The sequence below is a fragment of the Coregonus lavaretus genome (assembly GCF_964263955.1).
Source record: "Coregonus lavaretus genome assembly, chromosome: 1".
NCBI classification, from domain to species: Eukaryota; Metazoa; Chordata; class Actinopteri; order Salmoniformes; family Salmonidae; genus Coregonus; species Coregonus lavaretus.
In genome coordinates, this window is record NC_139988.1 from 78,499,455 (window position 1) to 78,526,925 (window position 27,471).

A 27,471-nucleotide genomic window follows, 5' to 3' on the forward strand; every position below is an offset into this window, starting at 1 on the left:
TTAGGAGTCATGGCTGGTTCCCCGTGTCCACCTGAAATAGTGAAGAAGGTCATTTCTACCATGGGCATTAAGGAGCTCATAGTAAGTAATGTTTTCTTAATTAAGAAAGTTAATTGATTAATTAGAGTTAGCTAAATTATTACTGAATATCATTGATTGTCCAGAGAGTTCACTCACCTGGTTTCTCAGGCCTGAGTCAGTCCCTGGTTAGAGGTGGAAGCTCAAAACCAGCTGTGGGGTGGCCCTTCAGGACCTTCACTGCTGGGTACAGTTAATATATTTTTTCGTTAGAGGGAGACATTTTCATACGAGAACGTCCTTCCAGATTCATTATTGCAGGGTTGTGTGCCGACTCTACTCCTAGCGAGTTACAGGATGTGCATGTGTTTGTTTCAGCCCAGCACTAACTCACATGCTTCTGCTAATAAGCTACACATCAAGACTTTGATTAGCTGAATCAGGTGTGCTAATGTTGGGCTGGGACAAAACCCCCAAACTGTAGCTCCCCGGGAGTAAGGTTGGCTGCTCCTATGACATTGTCTCTCTGTTAATGTGTTAATACGTTAGCGCACAGTAGTTGAAAATGGAATCAAGACAGACAAGGTTACATATTTATTTCTTAGATGTCCCCCAAAAAGATGATGTTCAATATACATAAAATATATACTGAAGAGTCAAATCTTAAAAGTTATGAAAGGAAAAGGGGGGTACCTACATGCTCCCAGAGTTTGGGAAGTCTTCAATGCCTATAGATAATCCATTGATTTAGCAGTAAAAAGTATCTTGTTTTCAATGTAAATCAATTACTTTAAACGAAATGTCACACAGTGTCTGTATTTGTCCGCTAAGAAATTAAGCATTGCCACAGCGGGGGGGTGTAAAAGGCAAAATAATTAGTATATTAATTATTTAGTCAAAGGCTCAAAGACATGACACCGCTGCTACCTATTCTCTAATCCATTTTGAACTGTACAACATTTCCTCCTGTGATAACAGACCTAAAGGCACTGCAAACACTTCCAAACTCCATTCATGTAAGGATGAAGTATCTTTGTATCTCTCGGGAGATTGAATACATACAAAGGACAGTCATTAAACGAAAGATACCGCTGGAGAACTAGACTCCTCTCTTTCTCTGTGTCATCTGACTCTGTTCCTTCTCAACTTTCGACTTGCCGTTGCTCCATTATCTCATTAACCCTTTCAGAAAAAGTCCTTAGCCGCCTGCGCTGTGTTGTGTCATTTACATTTCACATTTACATTTTAGTCATTTAGCAGACGCTCTTATCCAGAGCGACTTACAGTTAGTGAGTGCATACATTTTTTCATACTGGCCCCCCGTGGGAATCGAACACACAACCCTGGCGTTGCAAGCGCCATGCTCTATCAACTGAGCTACACAGGACTACCTTTGATCAGAGTTTTGAGAGGAGTCAGGTCAAGTCACACTACGTCAATGTCCGTTTTACGGTCACAGTCCTTTCAGGATGTTTTCTCAGTCTGACAGAATTTCTCACAGGAGAAGCAAGACAGCGAGACATGACCAACCGAGTGACCCACATTAAATAAAGGGAGACCTGGCCTGGAACATTCCATTTGGAAGGTTATTAGGGGGGGCTTGGGGGATGATGCAGGCCATTTCTTTGGCAGCAAGTGATGGGGTCCTGAGAGAGGAGGGTGTAAAGCTGGCGTTAGGGAGAGCGAGAGGAGGAGAGTCAACATGGCTGCTTGTCTGAATGTTGGTTGTGGGATGCTTGACAAATTCTTCAGCCGTTGAAAAGAAAGGGGGATGTATTTGTGTCATGTATCACTCCAGGTGTGTACATGTGACATTGATATTTGGCAGATAGTGAGATGGACAGTCTTTAAGTAGCAGTTAGCGTTGCTTTCTTTCTTTCTCTGCACACGTACCGAGCCTGTCACCTGGACAGGCCTTTCCCCTCAGGCAGCGTCCCCTGTGGAAAGACACAAACATCAGCAGCCAAGTCAAACAGTCTGCCCTCCTATTGGTCAACGCCATGACCGGGACACGCTGTTCTGTTCTGGGCAGGACCCCAAAGCCAAGATGGAAAAGAACAGCCAGGGGACAGAAGACAAAGAGTTCTGAGGGAAGGGAAAGGAAAAGATGTCAAGCTAGGACAGTCCAAACCCATCCCTCGACCTTAAGTGCTATTGTTTCAATCCAATGTCATGTTGTGCCGAGTCCCCAAACACATAAATGCAATCCTTCGTAAGAATTCAAACCGTGAGGAAAGCATTGAAGCCAGAAGGGGACCAACAAAAATTTGAAATATGTATCACAATCAAAACCCTTTGTCAAGATGTTCTTGGGTAAATGCATATGACTTCAAAATCTCAAGTCTGATGGTGAGAAACTCATAAGCTTGCTAAGCTCAGTACATAACTTCACTTAACTGAGGTTCAACTTGCCTATTTACGGACTAGTTTTGTATTTCGTTGAGTCATCGTCAGTCAGATTACCTGTTTTAATGGCGTGTGCCCTTCTTGGCTCTCTTTGTCTTAACTGTGCAGTCGCTGAAGGCGGAGCTATCCCTGATCTGCTTTCCTCTCTGTGAGGATGGAGAGGCACAGAGCGCATCAGGGCGCTGGCGGCTAGAGTCCATCCACCTAGTGGAGGGAAACAGAGAGAATCAGACATACAGGGTCTTGAAGTTCTCTCTCACGGTTTGGATAATATGTTTGTTAATCAAGATTTTAGAATGTTGAAATGTATTCATGGTTTCCGTTTAGTGTGTATTTCAAATAGATAACTGTTTGTGTATGGTTTTCTATTGTGTCAGTTCAAGATAAGATTTCCTACTGTATGTGTGTGTAAAGGTGAGGTCATTACTTACTTGCGCAGAGGGGCTAGCATGCAGGTGCAGCTCCAGGGGTTGTTGGAGAGCGTGAGGTTGGTGATGGTGGTGAACTCCAGGCTCTTGGGGAGGGACTTGAGCTTGTTGTTTTCCAGGTGCAGAGACTTGATGGCCCTCATGCCGTTGAACGCACCGTCAGAAAACTACAGGCAGACAGATATAAGACACAGTATAGGAGGCTTTTCAGTTTCATCAGAAGAGGTAGACTTTGACAAGAGAGATTTAAACCATAATGTCATGACCAAGAAGTCTCGTCCTTCAAATCCAAAAGTAGTTCATTGCAAGTATAAAAGCTTCCTGTGACTGATTGTAATCCCTGAACTCTGAAATCCCTGAACTCAACCATAAGGTAGATCTCCCCTTTCTCACATGGCAGTGAAGGCACACCTGGTGATGTAAATAGATGTAGAATTTGCAGTTAACCTCATCCTTAATATCTGTCAGAGGGCAGACAGCGATGCTTGGTAGAGGGGATTCTTTTTTTTTTTCTCCAGTAGTCACTCTGTCTGACATGAAAGCCTCCACTCATAACTGGTTCCTGCACCGTTGCTTATGTAAACTGGACTGTCTCACCCCTCCCTTCTCCCAAACTTCATACGCATTTGTGAGGCCGCTAAAAACTTCACAGAGGTGCAAGATGAACTGATGCTCACCGTGTCAAGTTTCCCACTGGACACACCACGTCATTTCAATGTAATATTTGTTTGAGATGTTGATCAATGAGATTACAATTTATATTCACACACTCAAATAAGATAGCCAAAAGTTAGTTGAATTTCCAATGTGTTGTCACTATACTTTCAACCATCTAAAAGCTTAACCAAATTCCAATGGAAAAACTATGTCTGATTTTTGGTTTAGTTGTCACCCAAATGTCTATCACTACGCTTTCAACCATTTAAAAGCACAGCAAAGTTCAAATGGGAATACAATGTCAGATATTTTGTTTATTTATACAACAAATTAATCTTATCACTGTGCTTCATCTAACAGCAGAACCAAATGACCTGGATTGCAATTGAAATTACATAAAAAGTACATGGTGCAAGTGATCAATGATGTTTGAGATTCTGCACTGATTATTACAACAATTGTGAAGATCTCCACAGACCGGCGATGACCTATGCATGCTATCTTGAACATGCACACTTTATATGATTAAATAAGAAGAAATGTATAGTTACAGTACACATCCGTGGCCACATTGAGGTTTACTCATTTTAAGGTTGAATGATACATTAGTTTATAAGATAGCCTTAACGTTAGGCTATTTACTGTATTACAAAAGTAATATTGAATTGTGTTTGGTTGACAACGCAACCAAATATCAACATTTAAAGGAGATAAAGGCCTATCTACTTATTGGATAGTTCCATCTGAGCCACGGGCTTAATCCTATTATTTAACTTGTATTTTTGGTTGAGTTGGAGACGTGAATCCAACATATCATTTGTTAACTTGTCGACAAGTTAATAGGCTATTTATTGTATTTCAAAAGTGATATGGAATTGTGTTTGGTTGTCCACATATAATTCGTTAACTTGTCGAAGTGCATTTAAAGTTTAATTTGATTTAGTACTATTCTTTAACTTAGATTTTTGGTTGCGATGGAGACATACATTTAAATATCATTTAATAATGTGTAGACAAACTGGAATTAAAGCCAGACTAAGTCGTAGATCCAAGATGGCGAAGTAGTGCAGTCCTGTTTCTGTCGTGTGTCTGTAAATACCCTGTTTTTTTGTATTTTTCGTACATATTTCCCTATCAGACTTTTCATCCTTCTACAAAATATACTTTCCTGCAACCCGCCTCACTCAATGTGGAACGGATTCTATTATTGACTTACCTTTTATCTAGAATCTAGAATCTCCAGTTGAAACTAGCTAGCCAGCTAACTAGCTACTTGCTATTAGCCACAGCTAGCGGTGTTTCACCCAGATCATTGGATTTTTTCCGCGGGATTAATTTTAATCACTGGACATTGATCACCGGATATTCGGCCAGTCTGCACAGCGCGTTATCGACCCAGAACATATCAGTTTTTCTGCCGGAATCACTGATTCACTGGACCTTTAACTCCGGTTTCATCGCTACCAGCTGGCTACAACAACAACAAAACGGACGCTGTGGTCTGGCTAATCATCCCGAGCTAGGCCCATCTCCCGGCTATCTACCTCTCTATCAACCGGACGGGACCACCTAGTGTTGACACGGAGCCCCGCCGATCCTACACGACTGGTCTGCCGACAAAATCGTCTGATGTGGTTACGACGTTAACCACGAAGATTTCATCCATCTGCTAGCCCTGGCCCGTTAGCACACGTTATCCGTGGCCTCTTACTCACTAAACTGAACTAGCTACTGAACTAGCTACTTGCTATTAGCCACAGCTAGCGGTGTTGCACCCAGAATATTGGATTTTTTTCCGCGGGATTAATTTTTAATCACTGGACATTGATCACCGGATATTCGGCCAGTCTGCACAGCGCGTTATCGACCCAGAACATATCAGTTTTTCCGCCGGAATCACTGAATCACTGGACCTTTAACTCCGGATTCATCGCTACCAGCTGGCTACAACAAAACGGACGTAGCACACGCTAGCCGTGGCCTCTTACTCACTAGCGCTTCACCACCGGACCTTATGATAACTCAGCTATACAGCTGATATCTGCTGGACTGTTCCTTTTTACGGTACTACATCCTGTTTATGTTTAGCCTCAGCCCAAACATGGTTAGTTTATTGTTGTTTCGGTTATTTCTAATTGTACTATATCACTGTAGACCCCCCAGCCTAGCTAAACCTGCCTTAGTTAGCTCCTTTGTCCCTCCGCCCATACACTCAGAGACCGACTCAATTGATGCCTCTAGAGATACTATCTCTTTCATTGTTACCCAACGCTTAGGTTTACCTCCACTTTACTCATATCCTTCCATATCCTTGTCTGTACATAATGCCCTGAATCTTTTCTATAACACCCGGAAATCTGCCCCCTTTATTCTATGTACCCAACGCACTAGAAGACCAGTTCTTAAAGCCTTTAGCCGTATCCTTATTCTAGTCCTCCTCTGTTCCTCTGGTGATGTAGAGGCTAACCCAGGCCCTGTAGCCCCCAGTATCACTCCTACTCCCCAGGAGCTATCATTTGATGACTTCTGTAATCGCAAAAGTCTTGGTTTCTTGCACATAAATATCAGAAGTCTACTTCCTAAGTTTGAGTTATTCACTGCGTTAGCACACTCTGCCAACCCTGATGTTCTAGCAGTGTCTGAATCCTGGCTCAGGAAGGCCACCAAAAATTCTGAAATTTCCATCCCCAACTATAACATTTTCCGTCTAGATAGAACTGCCAAAGGGGGTGGAGTTGCAATCTACTGTAGAGAGAGCCTGCAGAGCTCTATCATACTATCCAGGTCTGTGCCCAAACAGTTTGAGCTTCTACTTCTAAAAATCCACCTTTCCAGAAATAAGTCTCTCACTGTTGCCGCTTGCTACAGACCCCCCTCAGCCCCCAGCTGTGCCCTGGACACCATATGTGAATTGATTGCCCCCCATTTATCCTCAGAGTTTGTACTGCTTGGTGACCTAAATTGGGATATGCTTAATACCCCAGCCATCCTACAATCCAAGCTAGATGCCCTCAACCTCACGCAAATTATCAACGAACCTACCAGGTACAACCCTAAATCCTTAAACATGGGTACCCTCATAGATATCATCCTGACTAACATACCCTCTAAATACACCTCAGCTGTCTTCAACCAGGATCTCAGCGATCACTGCCTTATTGCCTGCGTCCGTAACGGGTCTGCGGTCAAACGACCACCCCTCATCACTGTCAAACGCTCCCTAAAACACTTTAGCGAGGAGGCCTTCCTAATTGACCTGGCCCAGGTATCCTGGATGGATATAGATCTCATTCCGTCAGTAGAGGATGCCTGGTTGTTCCTTAAAAGTAATTTCCTCTCAATCTTAAATAAACATGCCCCATTCAAAAAATACAGAACTAAGAACCGATATAGCCCCTGGTTCTCCTCAGACTTGACTGCCCTTGACCAGCACAAAAACATCCTGTGGCGTACAGCATTAGCATCAAATAGCCCCCGCGATATGCAACTTTTCAGGGAAGTTAGGAACCAATATACACAAGCAGTCAGGAAAGCAAAGGCTAACTTTTTCAAACAGAAATTTGCATCCTGTAGCACTAACTCCAAAAAGTTTTGGGACACTGTAAAGTCCATGGAGAATAAGAGCACTTCCTCCCAGCTGCCCACTGCACTGAGGCTAGGAAACACTATCACCACCGATAAATCTACAATAATCGAGAATTTCAACAAGCATTTTGCTACAGCTGGCCATGCTTTCCATCTGGCTACCACTAACCCGGCCACCAACTCTGCACCCTCTGCTGCAACTTGCCCATGCCCCCCCCGCTTCTCCTTCACACAAATTCAGACAGCTGATGTTTTGAAAGCGCTGCAAAATCTGGACCCCTACAAATCAGCTGGGCTAGACAATCTGGACCCTTTCTTTCTAAAACTAGCCGCCGAAATTGTCGCAACCCCTATTACTAGTCTGTTCAACCTCTCTTTCATAACGTCTGAGATCCCCAGAGATTGGAAAGCTGCCGCGGTCATCCCCCTCTTCAAAGGGGGTGACACTCTAGATCCAAACTGCTACAGACCTATATCCATCCTGCCCTGCCTTTCGAAAGTATTCGAAAGCCAAGTTAACAAACAGATCATCGACCATTTCGAATATCACCGTACCTTCTCCGCTATGCAATCCGGTTTCCGAGCTGGTCACGGGTGCACTTCAGCCACGCTCAAGGTCCTAAACGATATTATAACCACGATTGATAATAGACAGTACTGTGCAGCCGTCTTCATCGACCTGGCCAAGGCTTTCGACTCTGTCAACCACCGCATTCTTATTGGCAGACTAAATAGCCTTGGTTTCTCAAATGACTACCTCGCCTGGTTCACCAACTACTTCTCAGATAGAGTTCAGTGTGTCAAATCGGAGGGCCTGTTGTCTGGACCTATGGCAGTCTCTATGGGGGTGCCACAGGGTTCAATTCTTGGGCCGACACTTTTCTCCGTGTATATCAATGATGTCGCTCTTGCTGCTGGTGACTCTCAGATCCACCTCTACGCAGACGACACCATTTTGTATACATCTGGCCCTTCATTGGACACTGTGTTAACAAACCTCCAAACGAGCTTCAATGCCATACAACAATCCTTCAGTAGCCTTCAACTGCTCTTAAACACTAGTAAAACTAAATGCATGCTTTTCAATCGAACGCTGCTAGCACCCGCCCACCCGACTAGAATCACCACTCTCGACGGGTCTGACCTAGAGTATGTGGACAACTACAAATATCTAGGTGTCTGGTTAGACTGTAAACTCAACTTCCAGACTCACATAAAGAATCTCCAATCCAAAGTAAAATCTAGAATCGGCTTCCTATTTCGCAACAAAGCCTCCTTCACTCATGCTGCCAAACATGCCCTCGTAAAACTGACTATCCTACCGATCCTTGACTTCGGCGATGTCATTTACAAAATAGCCTCCAACACTCTACTCAGCAAATTGGATGTAGTCTATCACAGTGCCATCCGTTTTGTCTCCAAAGCCCCATACAGTACCCACCACTGTGACCTGTACGCTCTTGTTGGCTGGTCCTCACTACATGTTGGTCGTCAAACCCACTGGCTCCAGGCCATCTATAAATCACTGCTAGGCAAATCCCCGCCTTATCTTAGCTCATTGGTCACCATAGCAGCACCCACCCGTAGTCTGCGCTCCAGCAGGTATATCTCACTGGTCATTCCCAAAGCCAACACCTCCTTTGGCCGCCATTCCTTCCAGTTCTCTGCTGCCAATGACTGGAACGAATTGCAAAAATCTCTGAAGCTGGAGACTCTTATCTCCCTCAATAACTTTAAGCATCAGTTGTCAGAGCACCTTACCGATCACTGCACCTGTACACAGCCCATCTGAAATTAGCCCACCCAACTACCTCATCCCTATATTGTTATTTATTTTGCTCTTTTGCACCCCAGTATCTCTATTTGCACATCATATCTTGCACATCTAGCATTCCAGTGTTAATACTATTGTAATTATTCTGCACTATAGCCTATTTATTGCCTTACCTCCATAACTTGCTACATTTGCACACACTGTATATATATTTTCTGTTGTATTTCTGACTTTATGTTTTTTTTTACCCCATATGTAACTCTGTGTTGTTTTTATTGCACTACTTTGCTTTATCTTGGCCAGGTCGCAGTTGTAAATGAGAACCTGTTCTCAACTGGCTTACCTGGTTAAATAAAGGTGAAATAAAAAATAAATAAATAAATAAAAAAGTCAGTGGCACAGAAGGAACTATTCAAGCAGAAGATACATCTCCTTCAAATGTTGATACTTGGTTGCATTGACAACCAAACACAATTCAATATCACTAAATATCAATACATTTTAAATCAATCAGTTCTTGAAACCTTAGGCTTATTGTATTGTTTATGTTTAGTTGAATTCTGGATTGAATTGAAACAATAGCTGTTGATGACTTTGTAAATGCTTTATAGCCGGGGGGGGGGGGGGGGTTTACTTGGCTCATCGCGTTCTAGCGACTCCTTGTGGGCGGGCCGTGCGCCTGCAGGCTGACCTCAGTCGTCAGTTGAACAGTGTTTCCTCCGAGACATTGGTGCGGCTGGCTTCCGGGTTAAGCGGGCGGGTGTTAAGAAGTGCGGTTTGGCGGGTCATGTTTCAGAGGACGCATGACTCGACCTTCGCCTCCCGAGCCCATTGGGGAGTTGCAGCGATGAGACAAGATCGAAATTGGGGAGAAAAAAAACCGGGTAGATGTAGATAGATCAATTCTCCAGTAGGAGGAGCTGCCAAGCCTGATAGTGGATATAACGTTGAAGATCTGACGTTGTTTTAAAGGTACAAATTCAAAATAAATTATACAAGGTTTGTCTATGTTGAAATTTGGTTAACATGATGACATAATCATTGAAATTTCACCCTCAAAACAACAGTTTTGACAGTGACAAAACTTTTTCCAAATACAATGTATTTTCACGTAGATTCCACGTTGACAAATTACATTGAAAGAATGTTGATTCAACCAGTTTGTCCAGTGGGTTGGCTCTTAGGGAGGGAAGGAGGTCCGGGGCAGCCGTGAGAGGAGGGTGGGCTTTTGCAACATGTGTTATGTAAGTCTATAAGAGATGAGGCTGTTGATTGAGGTGTCTTTTGGAAATTTCCACTGCGGAAGGGCGCAAGTGCCAAGGTGGAGGCTTCTGGTAATTTGCGGCAATGGAAAATGGATGACTTCCAGCGTGGCCAGGTTGTTTTTGCTCTCTTTTTTTTCATCTCTCTCTCTCTCTCTGAGCCACTTCTCTGCCAGGAAGGCTTGCAAAGAGCCCAATTGTCCATTCACCTAAGGGGCAATGGGCAAGCTAAAAATACCCGTCCTTCATGGGCTACGGAACATCCTGCCTCTTTTTACCGGTCTCCTAACCCTTACTGACCTGTTGGCAGGACCCTCCTGCCGAGGGGAAAAAACACACCGAAAATTTGAGAATTTGGCTGGTACAGTACATCCTTGGATACGGGCTAGCAAACAAAAACACCCTAAAAACACCCACTTTTGACTGGAAAATAGCTTTTTACTCTCCCCTACCATGTGCCACCCCAAAACCTTGCCATCTCCCACTACTTTCACTGGTATAGTCTGCCTGAGAGATGCTTGTTATTTTACCATTTCCCCTGTGGGATCTCTCCATACTGTATCATGGATTGATAAGCTCAAATATTGGATTAATAATATGCCATTTAGCAGACGCTTTTATCCAAAGCGACTTACAGTCATGCGTGCATACATTTTTTTGTATATGTGTGGTCCCGGGGATAGAACCCACTACCTTGGCGTTACAAGCGCCGTGCTCTACCAGCTGAGCTACAGAGGACCACTTCTAGTATTGAATAAACTGTGTTTGGAATGTATGGGGAGCAGCAAGCTAACCCATCCATCAGTATATGGAGTTATAACAGGCACTGTGTTCACTGGGACTCAGGCAACAAGCACTCATCTGGGTCTCTTATCTGTGATAAGTGTCTCGAGGCCAGCCTTTCCCATCTCTCCACTCAGGCCTTGATTGAGGTTGGTCAGCCGAGTGAGATGGCGATCATTCAACCTTGTTACATCTTACATTGTTATGCTATGGGTTACAAGGTGTAGGATCGACTGTGTTATTTCTAGATAGGAAACAATTTCCACTGCTGTCTGGACTGTGCCTGCTGTTGTTCCATGATCTCTATAACCTTGGGGTGTCTGTATGATAGTTCAAACTCCTTTCCCACCAAAGGATGGAAGCTAGTCAGATCTTAAAAGCCTCTTCGGACTGTACCATTAAGTGTAATGAGACGGTCACCCACCTCACACACCAACCTGAACCTCAGGAATGATCAAGCACTGCGTCAACGCCGCCCACTCACTGTATGGTCAAGGATATCTTGGGCTATCCTTGAGGAACCCCTGTATGATGTTGTGTCTGGGTTTACAGTGCGTGCTGAAGAGTGTGGTTTATATCAGCGGTTTGTTATGATGCTTACTAGGTGATGTCACTTGGCCACCTGATATTGTTTGGAATTCCCAATTAGGAAGGCATGTATGTGTCGCCCATATCATTCCCATGTATCTCCTTAATGTAAAGAGCAGGGACCTCATCCCTCCCCCAACTCTACTTCTTGTTCTCACCAAGCTAAATTGGACATGAATCCAATCTTCAGCGCCAACAGTCCACCAACCAACTATATATGGGAATGGAGCAACACAAGACTAGAACACCAATCCTCTCTCCCACTGTGCAATCCTCCTGACCTACACTCTTTCAGGTGCAGAGATATACTGACTTTGACAGGTGCTCTCTTTGTACCACACCATACGGCAAGCAGAGCAATCAGGGTTAAAGAACAACGGCTAAAAGCACAGTCAACTGTTTTGCTGACAAACAGCCCGAGACTGAGATCCCGTTGGTCTCGGCACATGTGCATCCTGACCCAAAGCACGCGTGACCTATTTTCTACCCATATGGGTGGATAAGTCATCATAAGGATCTTATTAGTTTACAGTTGGAGCGATGCGGAGAAATCACGACAACTAAAGCATAAAGATTGCCAAGAGTGTGCAAAGCTGTCATCAAGGCAAAGGGTGGCTATTTGAAGAATCTCAAATATAAAATATATTTTGATTTGTTTAACACTTATTTGGTTACTACATGATTCCGAATGTGTTATTTCATAGTTTTGATGTCTTCACTATTATTCTACAATGTAAAAAATAGTAAAACCTTGAATGAGTAGGTGTGTCCAAACTTTTGACTGGTAGTAAGTGTGTGTGTGTGTGTATATATATATTTAATTTTTTTGTGTGTGTAATTATTATTATTATAAAAATATATATACTCCGGACTCTGACAATGCTCGTCCTAATATTTCTATATTTCTTAATTCCATTCTTTTACTTTTAGATGTGTGATTATTGTTGAATATTACTGCACTGTTGGAGCTAGGAACACAAGCATTTCGCTACACCCGCAATAACATCTGCTAAATATGTGTATGCGACCAATAATTTGATTTGAGTACTCCACGTTCTCATAACTTTGAATGGTCAGTCATCATATGATGAATGGTAGAGATCTACTAAACCACCTCACATTATCACCTGCCCTCGGGATACAGTATGCAACCACAGAACTGGGAGAAGATAAATTACTTTTGGCTACTGGAAAAGGGGGAGTTGGCCGGTGGCAAGCCAGACTGTACATAAAAATAAGCAGATGAAATATGGAAGAACCAAAACAAACAAACAACAAGCCTCCCTAATCCGCAGGGTTGCTAGAGGTTATAAGACAAGAATACAAAATAATTACTGAAGCTTTCTATGTCTACTTAATTGATAACTGTGCCTCAAATAATTGAGATACAGGTTGCATGAAATGAAACTGTTGTAAATGTTCAATATTGTAAGGCTTGAAAGATTTTTTAAATCTACTCTCGTCATAGTATACTTATTTACCACATCTATGCCATGTTATTGCATTGCCCTTCTCTTAAACTTTCAATCACCTCTTAATTCTCCCCAACTCAATAAGCTCTTTGCACCCACAAAAGTGACCCCCACCCACCCCACAAACAATCTGAGAGACTAACCTTCTCCAGCCCCATGCCGTCCAGGTACAGCTTCTCCATGTAGCGTCCAAAGCTCTGGAAGGCGTTGTCAGGGATGCTTCTCAGGGGGTTCTTGGCCAGGCTCAGTTCCTCCACCACTCTCAGCTTGCTCATGGCCAGGCCGGGGTAGGTGGACAGCCTGTTCCTGTCCAGGTGCAGGATGGCCAGGTTCTCCACGTCGTCCAGAGAGCCTGGCTGCAGCGAGCTCATCTCATTGCCACTCATGTGCAGCCAGCGCAGGTCCTTGGCTCCGGCGAAGGTGCCTGGCTTGATGTCGCGCAGCTTGTTATCGTTGAGCTGCAGGATGAACAGGTTGATCATGGGCGAGAAGATGCCCTTGGGTAGGTCGCTGATGCGGTTGCCGTCCAGGTAGAGGTAGGTGAGCTCGGTGAGGTCCTCGAAGGCGCCCGGCTTGATGCTGGTGATCTCGTTGTTGGACAGGTAGAGGTAGATGAGCTTCTTGAGGCCCTTGAAGGCCTGGCCGCCGATCTCGCGGAGCTGGCAGTGCTGCATGTGCAACGAGATGAGACCCTTGCTGCTGGCGAAGGAGCCGGTGGGCAGGCTGCCCAGGTTGTTCCTCTGCAGGTTGAGCAGACGGGTGGCCTCGGACACCTGCGGGATATTCTTTAGCCCCACGTTGTCACAGATTACATGCTGCAGGTCCCCGTGGCAGTGACACTGGGCCGGGCACTGGCTGGGGGCGCCCCATACCACCGGGCCGAGGACCAGCAGGTAGGTCCACACTGAGAGGAAGCTCACACACCGCATGCTGACGCTGCTACTCTAGACTTGTGTCTGTCAGTCTGTCCACCTTATCTGTCTTCCGTCTCTCCCTGAGAGCTTCTTCTCACTGCTTGACAGGCACTCCAAGCTAGAAAAAGTCCTCCAGAAAGTCTCACGGCGAGAGAAAGCGAGAGCAGAAGGATTCAGAGAGGGAAGGCAAGAGGTGAGCTGGTGTGAGTGAGAGAGTGTGACTGAGAAAAGGAGAGCAGTGCAAAAAATATTCACTTGGGGCTTTGAGAGGAGGACGGCACGGCAGTCAACAGAACACAGCACTATTTATAACATTTATTTGAGGAAAAAAATGTGGAGGGCTAACCAGGGTGTTACGTGGAGACGGAGGGGCTGCAAGAGGAAGCCAAGTGTCTCTGAGAGTTTAACTCTGCACACACAGGAGGACAGTTCGGGATCTTCCACTGACCATAGGGAGCTCAAGTAAATTCTACTAACTTCTGGTTAACCTTTCTAAAAAGCTTCCAGATCTTCTGCATGATACATTTTAATCAAACAGTTTTTGTTTGTGCATAATTTTCAGTTGTTTGTTATGTTTAGCAGGCAAAGGATCTCTAGGTCATTTTAGTCATATAAGCAGACAAATTGTGTAAACATTACACTCTCAAGAAGGGCAAAATTTGCTTCCAAATCAAATACAGTGTCTTGGTGGATCAGGCACTGGCACTTTTGACTGCCAATATAGCAATGGTCTGTATACCTGTACAGGTTACCTGGATTTTTGTTGGGTAGATGAGGCCCTCCACTGGCCGTGGTCATTGTCAGTCATTTCTAAAATAGTTGCCTGAGTGTAGGCAGGCGGTAGGTAAGAGGTTAACTTGGCAGTCTTTAGGGTTCCAGACATCTCTATTGTTTTTCAGTCTGCAGTCAGAGGAAAAAGAGCGCCTGTGAGGCTATTTTATAACCCATAATCATCTCCAGATGGTTGGCGAGTGGCGGGACTCCTTTTCAAGTCACACAATTGGAAATGGGCCCTCTTCCCCCCACAAAAAGAGGGTTTCAAATGCCTAGTTTCAGTAAGGTGTAAGGTGTTACATAATGGTCTTTGTGGTCAATCTCACTTTCCAAATAGAGGCGAGGTTGGGTGTGGCTGGATTGAGTTTCAGCAGATAGAGTGGAGGTTAGAAATCACATAATTTTTCATGAGCTTTCACTCGGGTGTGTGTGGCTTTGAGTGGGCCTTAACCAACCAGATGTGAGACCAAAACCTTGGTCTCAAGAGCTGATCCATTGGCCACTTGAAATTGACCAGGAGAGTGAGGGAAAGAGACCGGAAGGGATGGATGGAGGGAGAGAGAGGTTGTCCACTTCAGCCCTTGGGCTTGCTGGCTCAGCTCCTATGACGCCTTGGACTCAGAAGGGTGTGTTTATGAGTCCGATGGACACTCTCATGATAAGTGGAATCTCGAGTTTACTCAACAAATCTAGCATTTTATCGGGAACGTCTTTCTCCTGGCTGCTCAGGTGAACATTCTCACCGTCCCAATCCCCAGACGGCTCCTGCAATGCCTCTTTGTTCACCAGTCATGACCCTACTCTGCCACTCTATCACTACAGGACTTCGCCCTCAGAAGGATGTGCTTGTGTGGCAGCAGATGAATCGTCCTATGAGCGCTTCAAAGGCCGAAACCAATGCTGACTCTCCATTGGTCCTGCTGCCAAGTCTTAGCCTTCACTTCATTCAATTTATATTTTACTTCTGCCACTGACCCAGTTGAAATTTGTGTCAATTTAAAAGCAGTAATCAAGAAAAGGTTATCAAGAGGACTCACTGGCCAAACTATATTGATGTAAACAGTGACCTCAGAGAAAGGCCACAGCAGGACAGATGTATGGGCGAGGTTTACAGAGGGGCAAGGGGGCAGGCACCGTCCTACTGTACAGGTGTGCCAGTTGTCAGAGGGGCACCACATACCTCACTGAGCTCCCATGCCCTGGCCTGCCTGCTGACTCACCCCCTGCCCCTGCCCCTCTCTGACTCAGCTGGTCCTAGCCTTTGAACTGTGAAGTCACGCTGAGGTCCAGTGCTGACAGGGAACTCTCCACCAGACAGTGGGCCCTGGTAGACAGACGGACATACTTTTCCATGCCCCCTCAGTCACCTTCTCCGACTACCTCTGCAAAGGACACTGAGGATGGCTCACCCCTCACAGTTTTGGGGGATTTCAACCTCCCTACGTCTACATTTGACTCATTTCTCTCTGCCTCCTTCTTTCCACTCCTCTCCTCTTTTGACCTCACCCTCTCACCGTCCCCCCCTACTCACAAGGCAGGCAATACGCTTGACCTCATCTTTACTAGATGCTGCTCTTCTACTAATCTCACTGCAACTCCCCTCCATGTCTCCGACCACTACTTTGTATCCTTTTCTCTCTCGCTCTCCTCCAACACTACTCACTCTGCCCCTACACAGATGGTAATGCGCCGCCGCAACCTTCGCTCTCTCTCTCCCACTACTCTCTCCTCTTCCATCCTATCATCTCTTCCCTCTGCTCAATCCTTCTCCCTCCAATCTCCTGATTCTGCCTCCTCAACCCTCCTCTCCTCCCTTTCTGCATCCTTTGACTCTCTGTGTCCCCTATCCTCCCGGCCGGCTCGGTCCTCCCCTCCAGCTCCGTGGCTTGATGACTCATTGCGAGCTCACAGAACAGAGCTCCGGGCAGCTGAGCGGAAATGGAAGAAAACTAGACTCCCTGCGGACCTGGCATCTTTTCACTCCCCCCCCTCCCTCTCTGTGGATGACTTTGTCAACCACTTTGAAAAGAAGGTTGACGACATCCGATCCTCGTTTGTTAAGTCTAATGACACTGCTGGTCCTGCTCACACTGCCCTACCCTATGCTTTGACTTCTTTCTCCCCTCTCTCTCCAGATAAAATCTTGCGACTTGTGACTACAGGCCGCCCAACAACCTGCCCGCTTGACCCCATCCCCTCCTCTCTTCTCCAGACCATCTCCGGTGACCTTCTCCCCTACCTCACCTCGCTGATCAACTCATCCTTGACCGCTGGCTATGTCCCTTCCGTCTTCAAGAGAGCGAGAGTTGCACCCCTTCTCAAAAAACCAACACTTGATCCCTCTGATGTCAACAACTACAGACCAGTATCCCTTCTTTCTTTTCTTTCCAAAACTATTGAGCGTGCCGTCTTTAGCCAACTCTCTTGCTATCTCTCTCAGAATGACCTTCTTGATCCAAACCAGTCAGGTTTCAGGACTGGTCATTCAACTGAGACTGCTCTTCTCTGCGTCACGGAGGCTCTCCGCACTGCTAAAGCTAACTCTCTCTCCTCTGCTCTTGTCCTTCTAGACCTGTCTGCTGCCTTTGATACTGTGAACCATCAGATCCTCCTCTCCACCCTCTCCGAGCTGGGCATCTCCGGCGCGGCTCACTCTTGGATTGCGTCCTACCTGACCGGTCGCTCCTACCAAGTGGCATGGCGAGAATCTGTCTCCGCACCACGTGCTCTCACCACTGGTGTCCCCCAGGGCTCAGTTCTAGGCCCTCTCCTATTCTCGCTATACACCAAGTCACTTGGCTCTGTCATATCCTCACATGGCCTCTCCTATCATTGCTACGCTGACGATACACAACTAATCTTCTCCTTTCCCCCTTCTGATAACCAGGTGGCGAATCGCATCTCTGCATGTCTGGCAGACATATCAGTATGGATGACGGATCACCACCTCAAGCTGAACCTTGGCAAGACGGAGCTGCTCTTCCTCCCGGGGAAGGACTGCCCGTTCCATGATCTCGCCATCACGGTTGACAACTCTGTGTCCTCCTCCCAGAGTGCGAAGAGCCTTGGCGTGACCCTGGACAACACCCTGTCGTTCTCCGCTAACATCAAGGTGGTGACCCGATCCTGCAGGTTCATGCTCTACAACATTCGGAGAGTACGACCCTGCCTTACACAGGAAGCGGCACAGGTCCTAATCCAGGCACTTGTCATCTCCCGTCTGGATTACTGCAACTCGCTGTTGGCTGGGCTCCCTGCCTGTGCCATTAAACCCCTACAACTCATCCAGAATGCCGCAGCCCGTCTGGTGTTCAACCTTCCCAAGTTCTCTCACGTCACCCCGCTCCTCCGCACACTCCACTGGCTTCCAGTTGAAGCTCGCATCTGTTACAAGTCCATGGTGCTTGCCTATGGAGCTGTGAGGGGAACGGCACCTCCGTACCTTCAGGCTCTGATCAGTCCCTACACCCAAACGAGGGCATTGCGTTCATCCACCTCTGGCCTGCTGGCTCCCCTTCCTCTGCGGAAGCATAGTTCCCGCTCAGCCCAGTCAAAACTGTTCGCTGCTCTGGCACCCCAATGGTGGAACAAGCTCCCTCACGACGCCAGGACAGCGGAGTCACTCACCACCTTCCGGAGACATTTGAAACCCCCCCTCTTTAAGGAATACCTGGGATAGGATAAAGTAATCCTTCTACCCCCCCCATAAAAAAAATAAAAATAAAAAAATTGTAAAGTGGTTATCCCACTGGCTATAGGGTGAATGCACCAATTTGTAAGTCGCTCTGGATAAGAGCGTCTGCTAAATGACGTAAATGTAATGTAAATGTTACAGAACGTCATGAATGGCGCTGTGGTGATACTGTATGTTTAATTGAACTCAGAGTGTGTGGTTTCACTTTGGATTGACAGATTGCCTATGGAACCACAGAGAACAGCCCTGTGTCATTCTGTGGCTTCCCAACAGACAATTTGGAGAGGAAGTCAGAGACTGTTGGGTGCATTACCAATCACTTAGAGGTATGTCTCATCCACCTGAGTCATTTATGTGCATATGTTTTAATATCTTTACTTCTATTATACAATAAGTATATTTATGTCTGTTAAAGGGATACTTTGGGATTTTGGCAAAGAAGCCCTGTATCTACTAACGTTAGCGCAATGACTGGAAGTATATCTGTTACCATAGACTTCCAGTCTTAGCTGTTACTATAGACTTCCAGTCATTGGGCTAACACTGGTTACCGTTGGCTCGCAAAACTACCTCCAACTTCCTTCATACTGGACGCAGAGACATAACACTGGTATCCACAAGTTGATCTGACTTTTCATTCCCAAAATCCTGAAGTATCCCTTTAAGCATATCTAAAGCATATACATTACATGTCTTATCCACATAGGCAGAACTGCTGGGAGCATGATTTTATTATCATATGGTAACTGACTGCAGTAGAGTCTCACCCTATTATCCTTACCACTGCTGTCCCTCAGGCTAAGGTAGTTGATCCTGACTCTGGAGAGCTCATGCCTCTTGGGATATCAGGAGAGCTGATGATCAGGGGCTACTGTGTAATGCTGGAGTACTGGGGGGATGTCGCCAAGACAGACAAGTGCATTACCAAAGACCGCTGGTATAAGACTGGGTGAGTGGACAGGTCTGGTCCCATACACCTCCCAAACACTGATGTCTCAACTTTTACTTATGTGTCATACATGTATCCTTATACCCATATGCAGTGACATCGCCAGCCTGGACAAGTATGGCTACTGCTGCATCGAGGGCCGAATAAAGGACATGATCATCCGAGGAGGGGAGAACATATACCCAGCTGAGATTGAGCAGTTCCTACACACCCACCCTAAAGTCCAGGAAGCACAGGTGAATTCTCAATCAGCTTGTTTGTATATGCTTGAACAGAAGCAGAAATATCGTTTTATAGGGAAATGTCCTTTTGTCAGGAGCTGTAGAGCAAGGACTGCTAATGTTAATGTTTCTTTCTCGCTCTCTATCAGGTGATAGGAGTAAAGGATGAGCGTATGGGAGAGGAGGTGTGTGCCTGCCTCAAGCTGAAGGAGGGAATGGATTGCAGTGCAGAGGACATCAAAGCTTACTGCAAGGGAAAGGTGAGAGATTGAAATAAAAAGGTTCTGCAACTTCCTGCTGTGGCTAGCCTAAATTCCTAAAATGTACTGTTATTCTGTTTCTCTTCTTTCCCCTCTCAGATTGCTCATTTCAAGATCCCACGCTATGTAACATTTGTGAAGGGCTACCCGCTCACAGTTTCAGGAAAGGTAATCTCTCAAACCATATACTCTTACTCAAAGCTAAGCTAACATGCCCCTTAATGTATGTTTCTACTACATGAACATTGACCAACATTTGTTGTGTATTTGTTTATACAATTCTGAAGACATAATCAGGAAGCTTAAGTACTTGTCAGAGACAAATTAGTTTTGATGAACAGTCCATTGCATAAACTGTATGTTCCTTGTGGTCCTCTTCAAAATCATTTAGAAATGGAGAGAAATGTGAGTAGCCCAATCCCCCGTCTCTAGACAGAAAGAAAGTGAGCTATTAAGCAGTCTGCACGCAGCAGTCCTGCTAAACACATTCAGAGGGCGTCATGTTGGAGGAGTCACGAACCACCACGGCTGCCTGGTCGATCTGAGAAACCACCCTGACATAAAACACTGTATTTAATACAAATACTTATTCTCTCCTTTCTTTTTTATTCCTCTTTCAGATCCAGAAGAACAAACTGCGTGAGCAGACAGAGAAGTTTCTGGCTCTGTGAAGGTCATTGAAGGAATGAGAGAAAGTCGGGCTAGACATGGTGGCTCATATCTCCGATGCATGGCATACGTTTTCGCTCCACTCTGCCAAAGCACCTGCTGAAATCAAAGCAATAATGGCTGAATTTATACAGGCAGCCCAATTCTGATCTTTTATCCACAAATAAAAAATGTAAGAGCTAATGTGAAAAGATCTGATTGGATTGGTCAAAAAAACAATTCTTGGAAAAAATATCAGAATTGGGCTGCCTAAGGGCTCTATTAAATCCGTAGCGCGATTGACAATTAAAGGCAATGTTCCCGCAGTTGCGGCAACTGCATTCACAGTAAACGCTGCATGACGGCTCAATCAGAAATTACCTTTACATTTTGACGCGGATCTTCCGCGATACTTTGGCGATACAGATTGAATCCAGCCGTAAGTGTCGTCAATTGTGCCTTTTAATGCAAACATTTTTGCAGAACCCATTGGACCAATGCTATGTTTTAGCAGGCACAGGATAACAGGAAAGTGAAGCCATGTACAGCAATGTGCCATATACAGCAGTCTGCTAAACATTGACAGCCAAATGATTTTGCTGTATTTTTAGGACCAAACCTGATCATGTAATTGTGACAGCCTTGAAACCACCTCATCAATCTGTGACTTGGGGCTCTATTCAATCTGTAAAACTGAAGCGTTACAGATTCCGCGATTATAAATGTAAAGGTAATTTCCAATTGAGCCGACATATGCAGGATTTACCGGTAAAGCGGGAACATTGCCTTTACGTTTCAATCAAGCTGTAAAGCTGTACTTCGGCGATGCGGATTGAATAGAGCCCTTATATTACAGCTGCCTTTATGTAAAGAAAAAATAAACTTGTACATTAAAAGTCGGGCATAGGTGTGTCTGTTTTTGTTGGAGGACAGAAGCTTTTAGCTTTTCCATTGATCTCAGTGGCAGGTGGACGGCTGTTAAGCCTTTGGAAAGCCTCTCAAACACGCCTATGGAAGCATGCAGACACACAGCTGGATAGGATTTCCACTAAGGTTTGTTTTTCCAGGATACCTATCCTCTGCACCTAATGCTTGTCTGAGCCAGGTCCTGCAGTATTTCTGGATGAGAGACCCAGATCCTGCCCTGGAATAGATCAGATGGCCAAGAAGATCAAAGGTGCAGCCTACTCGTGCCTTTTGAGGCCTGCTAGTCAAATACTTGAATATCAAATGGAAAATACATATGGGTGTCTAAGCAATGCATTGGGTTTGATGAAAAATATTGAGTTTACTGAATGCAGAGACTTTTTATTGGGACCATATGTCAAGATGTCACTGGCCAGCATAGTAATGGGTCACAGACATGACTGCTGGAGATTTGGCTCAATATTGACCAGCTTTGGTGGGATCGGTCTGAGCAAGGCACTGCACAGAATCACTGATCTCCAAATCCCAATGTATTCCAACAGCTACTCAAGATTAGCCTTGCTATTGATCGTCTGGAATGTGGGGGTTGTCTCTATCACAGATGCTGCAGCATCACATGGATGAAATCTAGTTTGATCTGGTGGGCCACATCCCAGCTGTGGTGGAGAATAACGTGGCATTGGCCTGGTCAGTCAAAAGTGTTAGATCAGTGATTCTTTGCAGCGCCTTGCTCCGGCCGATCCCTTTGAATGTGCTGAGTAACTTCAATCAAAGGGACATAAAAGCTTATGTCATCTCTAAAATTGGCAATGACTAACTGGTATGAAGTGAGTTGACCGAGTCAACTGAGTCTAAAGTCCATATTGTAAATAGCTGAGAGCAACCGAGCCAGTTAACATCACAGCTTTCAACATGGCTAAGCAAAGCAGTGGTACTGTCTCCATCATGTGGCACTGAAGTGTAAAGCAATTTTAAGTTGGAAAGTATGTTTGTTTCAAAGTCCTCCATCATGAGTCATTTTGCACTCCTACACAGTGTACAAAACATTAAGAACACCTTCCTAATATTGAGTTGCACCCCCCGTTTGCCCTCAGAACAGCCTCAATTCGTCGGGCATGGACTCTACAAGGTGTTGAAAGCGTTCCACAGGGATGCTGGCCTATGTTGACTCCAATGCTTCCCACAGTTGTGTCAAGTTGGCTGGATATCCTTTGGGTGGTGGACCATTCTTGATACACACAGGAAACGGTTGAGCGTGAAAAATACAGCAGTGTTGCAGTTCTTGACACAAACCAGTGCACCCTGGCACCTACTACCATACCCCGTTCAAAGGCACTTAAATTTAAATATTTTGCCTTGCCCATTCAGCCTCAATGGCACACAATCCATGTCTCAAGGGTTAAAAATCATTCTTTAACCCGTCTCCTCCCATTCATCTACACTGATTTGAAGTGGACTTAACAAGTGACATCAATAAGGGATCATAGCTTTCACCTGGATTCACCTGGTCAGTCTATGCCATGGAAAGAGCAGGTATTCTTCATGTTTTGTACACTCAGTGTATTTCTCAGAGATCAGACATCAGATCTAGCGATCATGTCTCCAGACTAGCCTAGTCCTTAGGCAGGGGGATCCCCAGTGCTGTAGGATGGTGTCCCTGCATCTGTGCCTCTGCCCTGGCCACCTGCTCCTCAGTGCAGCAGTCCTGGAGGAACACAGAGGCCAGGTTACGCAGGCGTGGGCTCTGGGAGATGGAGAAGCGCAGCATGCACTGTAGCACTGCGGTGTCGGTGGTTTGGGAGCGTGATGCAGCAGTGGTGAGATTCATAAGCGTGGTGATGGCAGACAGCACCGTCTCCTCTCGCCGGCTGGACAGGCATCCCGTAACCAGGGGGATAGCTTCGCTCTGCAGGATCTGGTCACGGCATTCCCGATCCATACTCAGGTTACATAGACCGCCTGGGAATGAACAGAAGCACTCTGTTATGGAGAGATTATCTCCTTTTGAACATCTGGATTAAGGTATGTTGATATACTGTATGTATCATTTAAACATGATCTTATGTATTTCACAACTAGTGTCACTTGTGCCATACTCACCTATCCCAAACTCCACAAAGTTCTCATTTTCCTCTGTGAGCATGTCCAAGAAGAGTTCAATAACCTGAAGGGTTCTCAGGTCCTCCAGGTTCCTCGGATCGTAGGCAAAGTTGGCCAAGTTGGCCAACACTTGCTCTTTCGCCTCTAGAAGAAGTGACCAATTCGATAGTAATGTTAGCTAATGCCAACCACATGGTCAAATGAAGCACAGTTAGTTATATATGGTGTAGTAAGATTTAGCTAGAATATTACCAAACATCAAACAGGAGGTCTATCATCCACCAAATCATTACCAGGGCTTGTGCCTTCTAAAACATTTGCTACACCAATGTCTACACATTATATTAACCATGATATAGCCTACTCTGCTGCATTAGCTAGCGTACCATCACTGTCAGTGTCCTGAAACTCCGTGACAAGTGTCTGCAGGTATTCAAACCGATCAGATCCCGTCGCAGAACGTCCTTTTCCCGACATCATGTGTTCACTTCGTCACAGTTACTATGAATAAACGATCGACTGATGTATTTACAATGAAGAACGTTCACTCAAGATAATAAAAATTAAAAAAAGTAATAATCTTTCCATTTTAATTCCGGTGTTGTTGCCGGATGTTTGGGACTCATTGGTCCGTCCTCGAATTGTTTCCCCACCAGGACACGGTCCTTAATGTAATTGTTCCACCTAAATGGCTTTCGAGGAGGAGGATATTCCTGCTGTTATACTTTATTGGTGAATACGTGACAACTATTTCCACGTGTATACTTTATAATTTAAACAGATTATTTAAACTATTTAAATAGTTTATTTAAACTATCATAAGATAAAATTGATTTAATCAACAATGTGTTTCGTAATGAAGGGGGCAGGTCCGGCGGAAGTCGTTGTACGTGCAGCTTTTGCAATCTTGGGGAGGTCACGGTACAGTTGTTGCCCATGTTTTTGCAAGATACTAGTGGAATAAGAATATTTTGATAGACAGCAGTTACTAATTTTGCAACATTTCGGACAAGTCTGGTCGTGGTTGTTGTCTACCATGAAGCAACATCAACTGTCTGCAGTAAAGCGCCTTACAAAACCAATTTTATTTGGAACATTAATCGTGGGACTGGCCACTGCTTTCTTCAACAGGTGATACCCTTTCATTCATGGTTCTATTAGCTATGTAGCTCTATTCTGTCTGGTAAAGGGCAATCAATGACCTATTAACGTATAGAATGTATATAATTGCTCTCCACACCACAACCTGACTGGAGCTGCGGTCCTGTGTCCATATCACTTAGTAGCCTATCTGTGTTGTCCTATTTGCAGGGAAATACTGCATTAGATTATGTAAATTCTGAATTCAGCCTAAACGTCATTCAATGACGCAATCTAATTTACTTATGACTGACTGCTCATTGTTGTTGTAGGTGGTTGAACATGTCTTTGGACCCCTATCCAGTGCTTGATGGTGTATTGCCAATGTCAGTTCGACTGACAATAGTGAGTGTGTAATACACAGGAGGTTGGTGGCACCTTAATTGGGGAGAACAGGCTCTGGGTAATGACTGGAGTGGAATCTGTGCAATGGTATCAAATACATCAAACACATTGTTTCTAGGTGTTTGATGCCATTCCATTTGCTCCGTTCCGGCCATTATCCCCTCAGCAGCCTCCTCCACTGGTTTAATAATAATCTAGTGAAACACTAGCCCAATAATGGACTAAATGAGCCTTATAGTCCAATGTTCTGTTTAGAGGCAAATTGGCTCTGGCAGCCAAAGCAGCCCAATACTCCATCTAAACGTGAATCAATTCTCAATTGCGGTACGATTCCAGAAACATAAAGCCCTCTACTTTCAAATCACATCAAAATAATTTAACGAATGCAAAATATACACGTATTTAACTGGTTTTAACACAGTTGCAGCCAACAGTATTGTTCAGCGACAACACGTTTGTCAAATCAATCAAATTTTATTGGTCACATACACATATTTTGCAATGTTATTGCGGGTGTAGCGAAATGCTTATGTTCCTAGCTCCAACAGTGCAGTAATACCTAACAATACACGCAATTCCCAAAAATAAAAAGGAATTAAGAGATATAGAAATATTACAACGAGCAATGTCAGAGTCCGGAATATAAATATATATGTATCACAGCAGGTTGGTGGAACCTTAATTGGGAAGGACGGGCTCGTGGTAATGGGTGGAGCGGAATAGGTGGAATGGTATCAAATACGTCAAACACATGGTTTGATACCATTCCATTTGCGCCGTTCCAGCCATTATTATGAGCCGTCCTCCCCTGATATGTATATGATGGTGTGTATAGACATTATGGACAGTATATGCATAGAAAAGGTGTACAACAGAAGCAGTGGAGGCTGCTGAGGGGAGAACGGCTCATAATAATGGCCGGAACGGAGCAAATGGAATGGCATCAAACACATGGAAACCTCCTGTGAACAGAAGTAGTGGCGTCCTTCTGTTTACACACGTGTTCAGAGACGCAGATGGTTAATTGGCAGAGGTACACCTCTGTCTTCCATCTGTTTTCTGTAAACAAGTGCTGTAACATGGAAATATGGCCGTGTGGAAGCCCTAACCTCAGCTTTCAATTTCTAGGTGGCATTCTGCCTTATCCCTACAGTTGTCAGCCATTAGCTTCGCCCACGACAACCTCATGTGAACTACAATCCTGACACTGTGTTTTAACGTTTACAAACGTCAATGATCATCGCTTGCGATATGGCTTTCGAAACGTATGGCCTTATCTTTCATCAGCGAGAAAGAATCTTTCAAATAAAAAAAAGATACTTACTGTAGCAGTTTTGCACAGATCCATACAGCTATGGATGCCTCCATCCGACTAAACTACACTTCCGCTACATGCTAGATAGCTAATTAGCACAGGTGGTCGCCTCTTGTCTTCCTTAAACAAGCACCGTAACATGGCCCTGTGGGAACACTATCCCTATCAAGGTGTATCAATTTAACCGTTCAATTTTTTTGAAAATGATTTCTCACTGATATGAAAGATACTTTCCTTATGTTTCCAAAACCGTACCATAAGCAATGCATGTTCACGTTCAGACCGAGGGTCGGGGCTCTTAACAAAAGTCCCCTGGGAAGATTTCAATAGGCGCTAAAGGTAGTTAGCATCTATGAATGTGTTAGTGAAAAGCAGGAATGCACACCCAAAAAGTGTGTATAGAGGTGCTGACTAACAGCGAGTAAACTGTAGGCTATAAAAATAAATAAAGAGTCGCACACTATATTACATTTACATTTTAGTCATTTAGCAGACGCTCTTATCCAGAGCGACTTACAGGAGCAATTAGGGTTAAGTGCCTTGCTCAAGGGCACATTAACGTCATTTAGCAGACGCTCTTAGCCAGAGCGACTCACAAATTGGTGCGTTCACCCTATAGCCAGTGGGATAACCACTTTACAATTGGGGGGAGGGTAGAAGGATTCCTTTATCCTATCCCAGGTATTCCTTAAAGAGGTGGTGTTTCAAATGTCTCCGGAAGGTGGTGAGTGACTCCGCTGTCCTGGCGTCGTGAGGGAGCTTGTTCCACCATTGGGGTGCCAGAGCAGCGAACAGTTTTGACTGGGCTGAGCGGGAACTATGCTTCCGCAGAGGAAGGGGAGCCAGCAGGCCAGAGGTGGATGAGCGCAATGCCCTCGTTTGGGTGTAGGGACTGATCAGAGCCTGAAGGTACAGAGGTGCCGTTCCCCTCACTGCTCCATAGGCAAGCACCGTGGTCTTGTAGCGGATGCAAGCTTCAACTGGAAGCCAGTGGAGTGTGCGGAGGAGGGGGGTGACGTGAGAGAACTTGGGAAGGTTGAACACCAGACGGGCTGCGGCATTCTGGATGAGTTGTAGGGGTTTAATGGCACAGGCAGGGAGGCCAGCCAACAGCGAGTTGCAGTAGTCCAGACGGGAGATGACAAGTGCCTGGATTAGGACCTGTGCCGCTTCCTGTGTAAGGCAGGGTCGTACTCTCCGAATGTTGTAGA

General features: G+C 45.1%; 3 protein-coding genes across 3 annotated transcripts in view; 1 reads left to right on the top strand and 2 right to left on the bottom strand.

Annotated features, from left to right (window-relative positions):
- acsf2 (acyl-CoA synthetase family member 2) overlaps window positions 1-21,332 on the top strand; it is a 59,109-nt gene extending 37,777 nt beyond the window's left edge. Inside the window, exons 10-16 of the mRNA XM_084170548.1 lie at window positions 5-81; window positions 18,574-18,681; window positions 19,153-19,304; window positions 19,399-19,540; window positions 19,675-19,785; window positions 19,885-19,953; window positions 20,406-21,332. Of these exons, the coding sequence (XP_084026674.1) occupies window positions 5-81; window positions 18,574-18,681; window positions 19,153-19,304; window positions 19,399-19,540; window positions 19,675-19,785; window positions 19,885-19,953; window positions 20,406-20,456 (710 nt within the window). The 3' untranslated portion in view covers window positions 20,457-21,332. The remainder of the gene's footprint in view (window positions 1-4; window positions 82-18,573; window positions 18,682-19,152; window positions 19,305-19,398; window positions 19,541-19,674; window positions 19,786-19,884; window positions 19,954-20,405) is intronic.
- On the bottom strand, window positions 999-14,002 carry LOC311136536 (chondroadherin-like). The gene is made up of 3 exons (XM_084170698.1): window positions 13,117-14,002; window positions 2,856-3,019; window positions 999-2,628 (listed from the first exon to the last, which is right to left on the bottom strand). The coding sequence occupies exons 1-3, from the start codon at window positions 13,900-13,902 to the stop codon at window positions 2,487-2,489; spliced, it is 1,092 nt and encodes a 363-aa protein (XP_084026824.1). The 5' UTR covers window positions 13,903-14,002; the 3' UTR covers window positions 999-2,486.
- A 72-nt stretch (window positions 21,333-21,404) lies between the features above and the next one.
- On the bottom strand, window positions 21,405-24,103 carry armc7 (armadillo repeat containing 7). Its single transcript, XM_084170690.1, has 3 exons — window positions 23,847-24,103; window positions 23,461-23,604; window positions 21,405-23,319 (listed from the first exon to the last, which is right to left on the bottom strand). Exons 1-3 carry the CDS (start codon window positions 23,938-23,940, stop codon window positions 22,973-22,975), a joined length of 585 nt encoding a protein of 194 aa, XP_084026816.1. The 5' UTR covers window positions 23,941-24,103; the 3' UTR covers window positions 21,405-22,972.
- Between the last annotated feature and the right edge of the window lie 3,368 nt (window positions 24,104-27,471).

What these genes read in the sequence shown, in the direction of transcription:
- LOC311136536 (XM_084170698.1), bottom strand. Translation starts at nt 13,902, where the DNA reads ATGCGGTGTGTGAGCTTCCTCTCAGTGTGGACCTACCTGCTGGTCCTC. An exon ending in ACGGCATGGGGCTGGAGAAG is followed by an intron (nt 3,020 to 13,116) that starts GTTAGTCTCTCA and finishes GTCTGCCTGTAG; the next exon opens with TTTTCTGACGGTGCGTTCAA. An exon ending in ATGCTAGCCCCTCTGCGCAA is followed by an intron (nt 2,629 to 2,855) that starts GTAAGTAATGAC and finishes TCCCTCCACTAG; the next exon opens with GTGGATGGACTCTAGCCGCC.
- armc7 (XM_084170690.1), bottom strand. Translation starts at nt 23,940, where the DNA reads ATGATGTCGGGAAAAGGACGTTCTGCGACGGGATCTGATCGGTTTGAA. An exon ending in TCAGGACACTGACAGTGATG is followed by an intron (nt 23,605 to 23,846) that starts GTACGCTAGCTA and finishes CACTTCTTCTAG; the next exon opens with AGGCGAAAGAGCAAGTGTTG. An exon ending in CTTTGTGGAGTTTGGGATAG is followed by an intron (nt 23,320 to 23,460) that starts GTGAGTATGGCA and finishes GTTCATTCCCAG; the next exon opens with GCGGTCTATGTAACCTGAGT.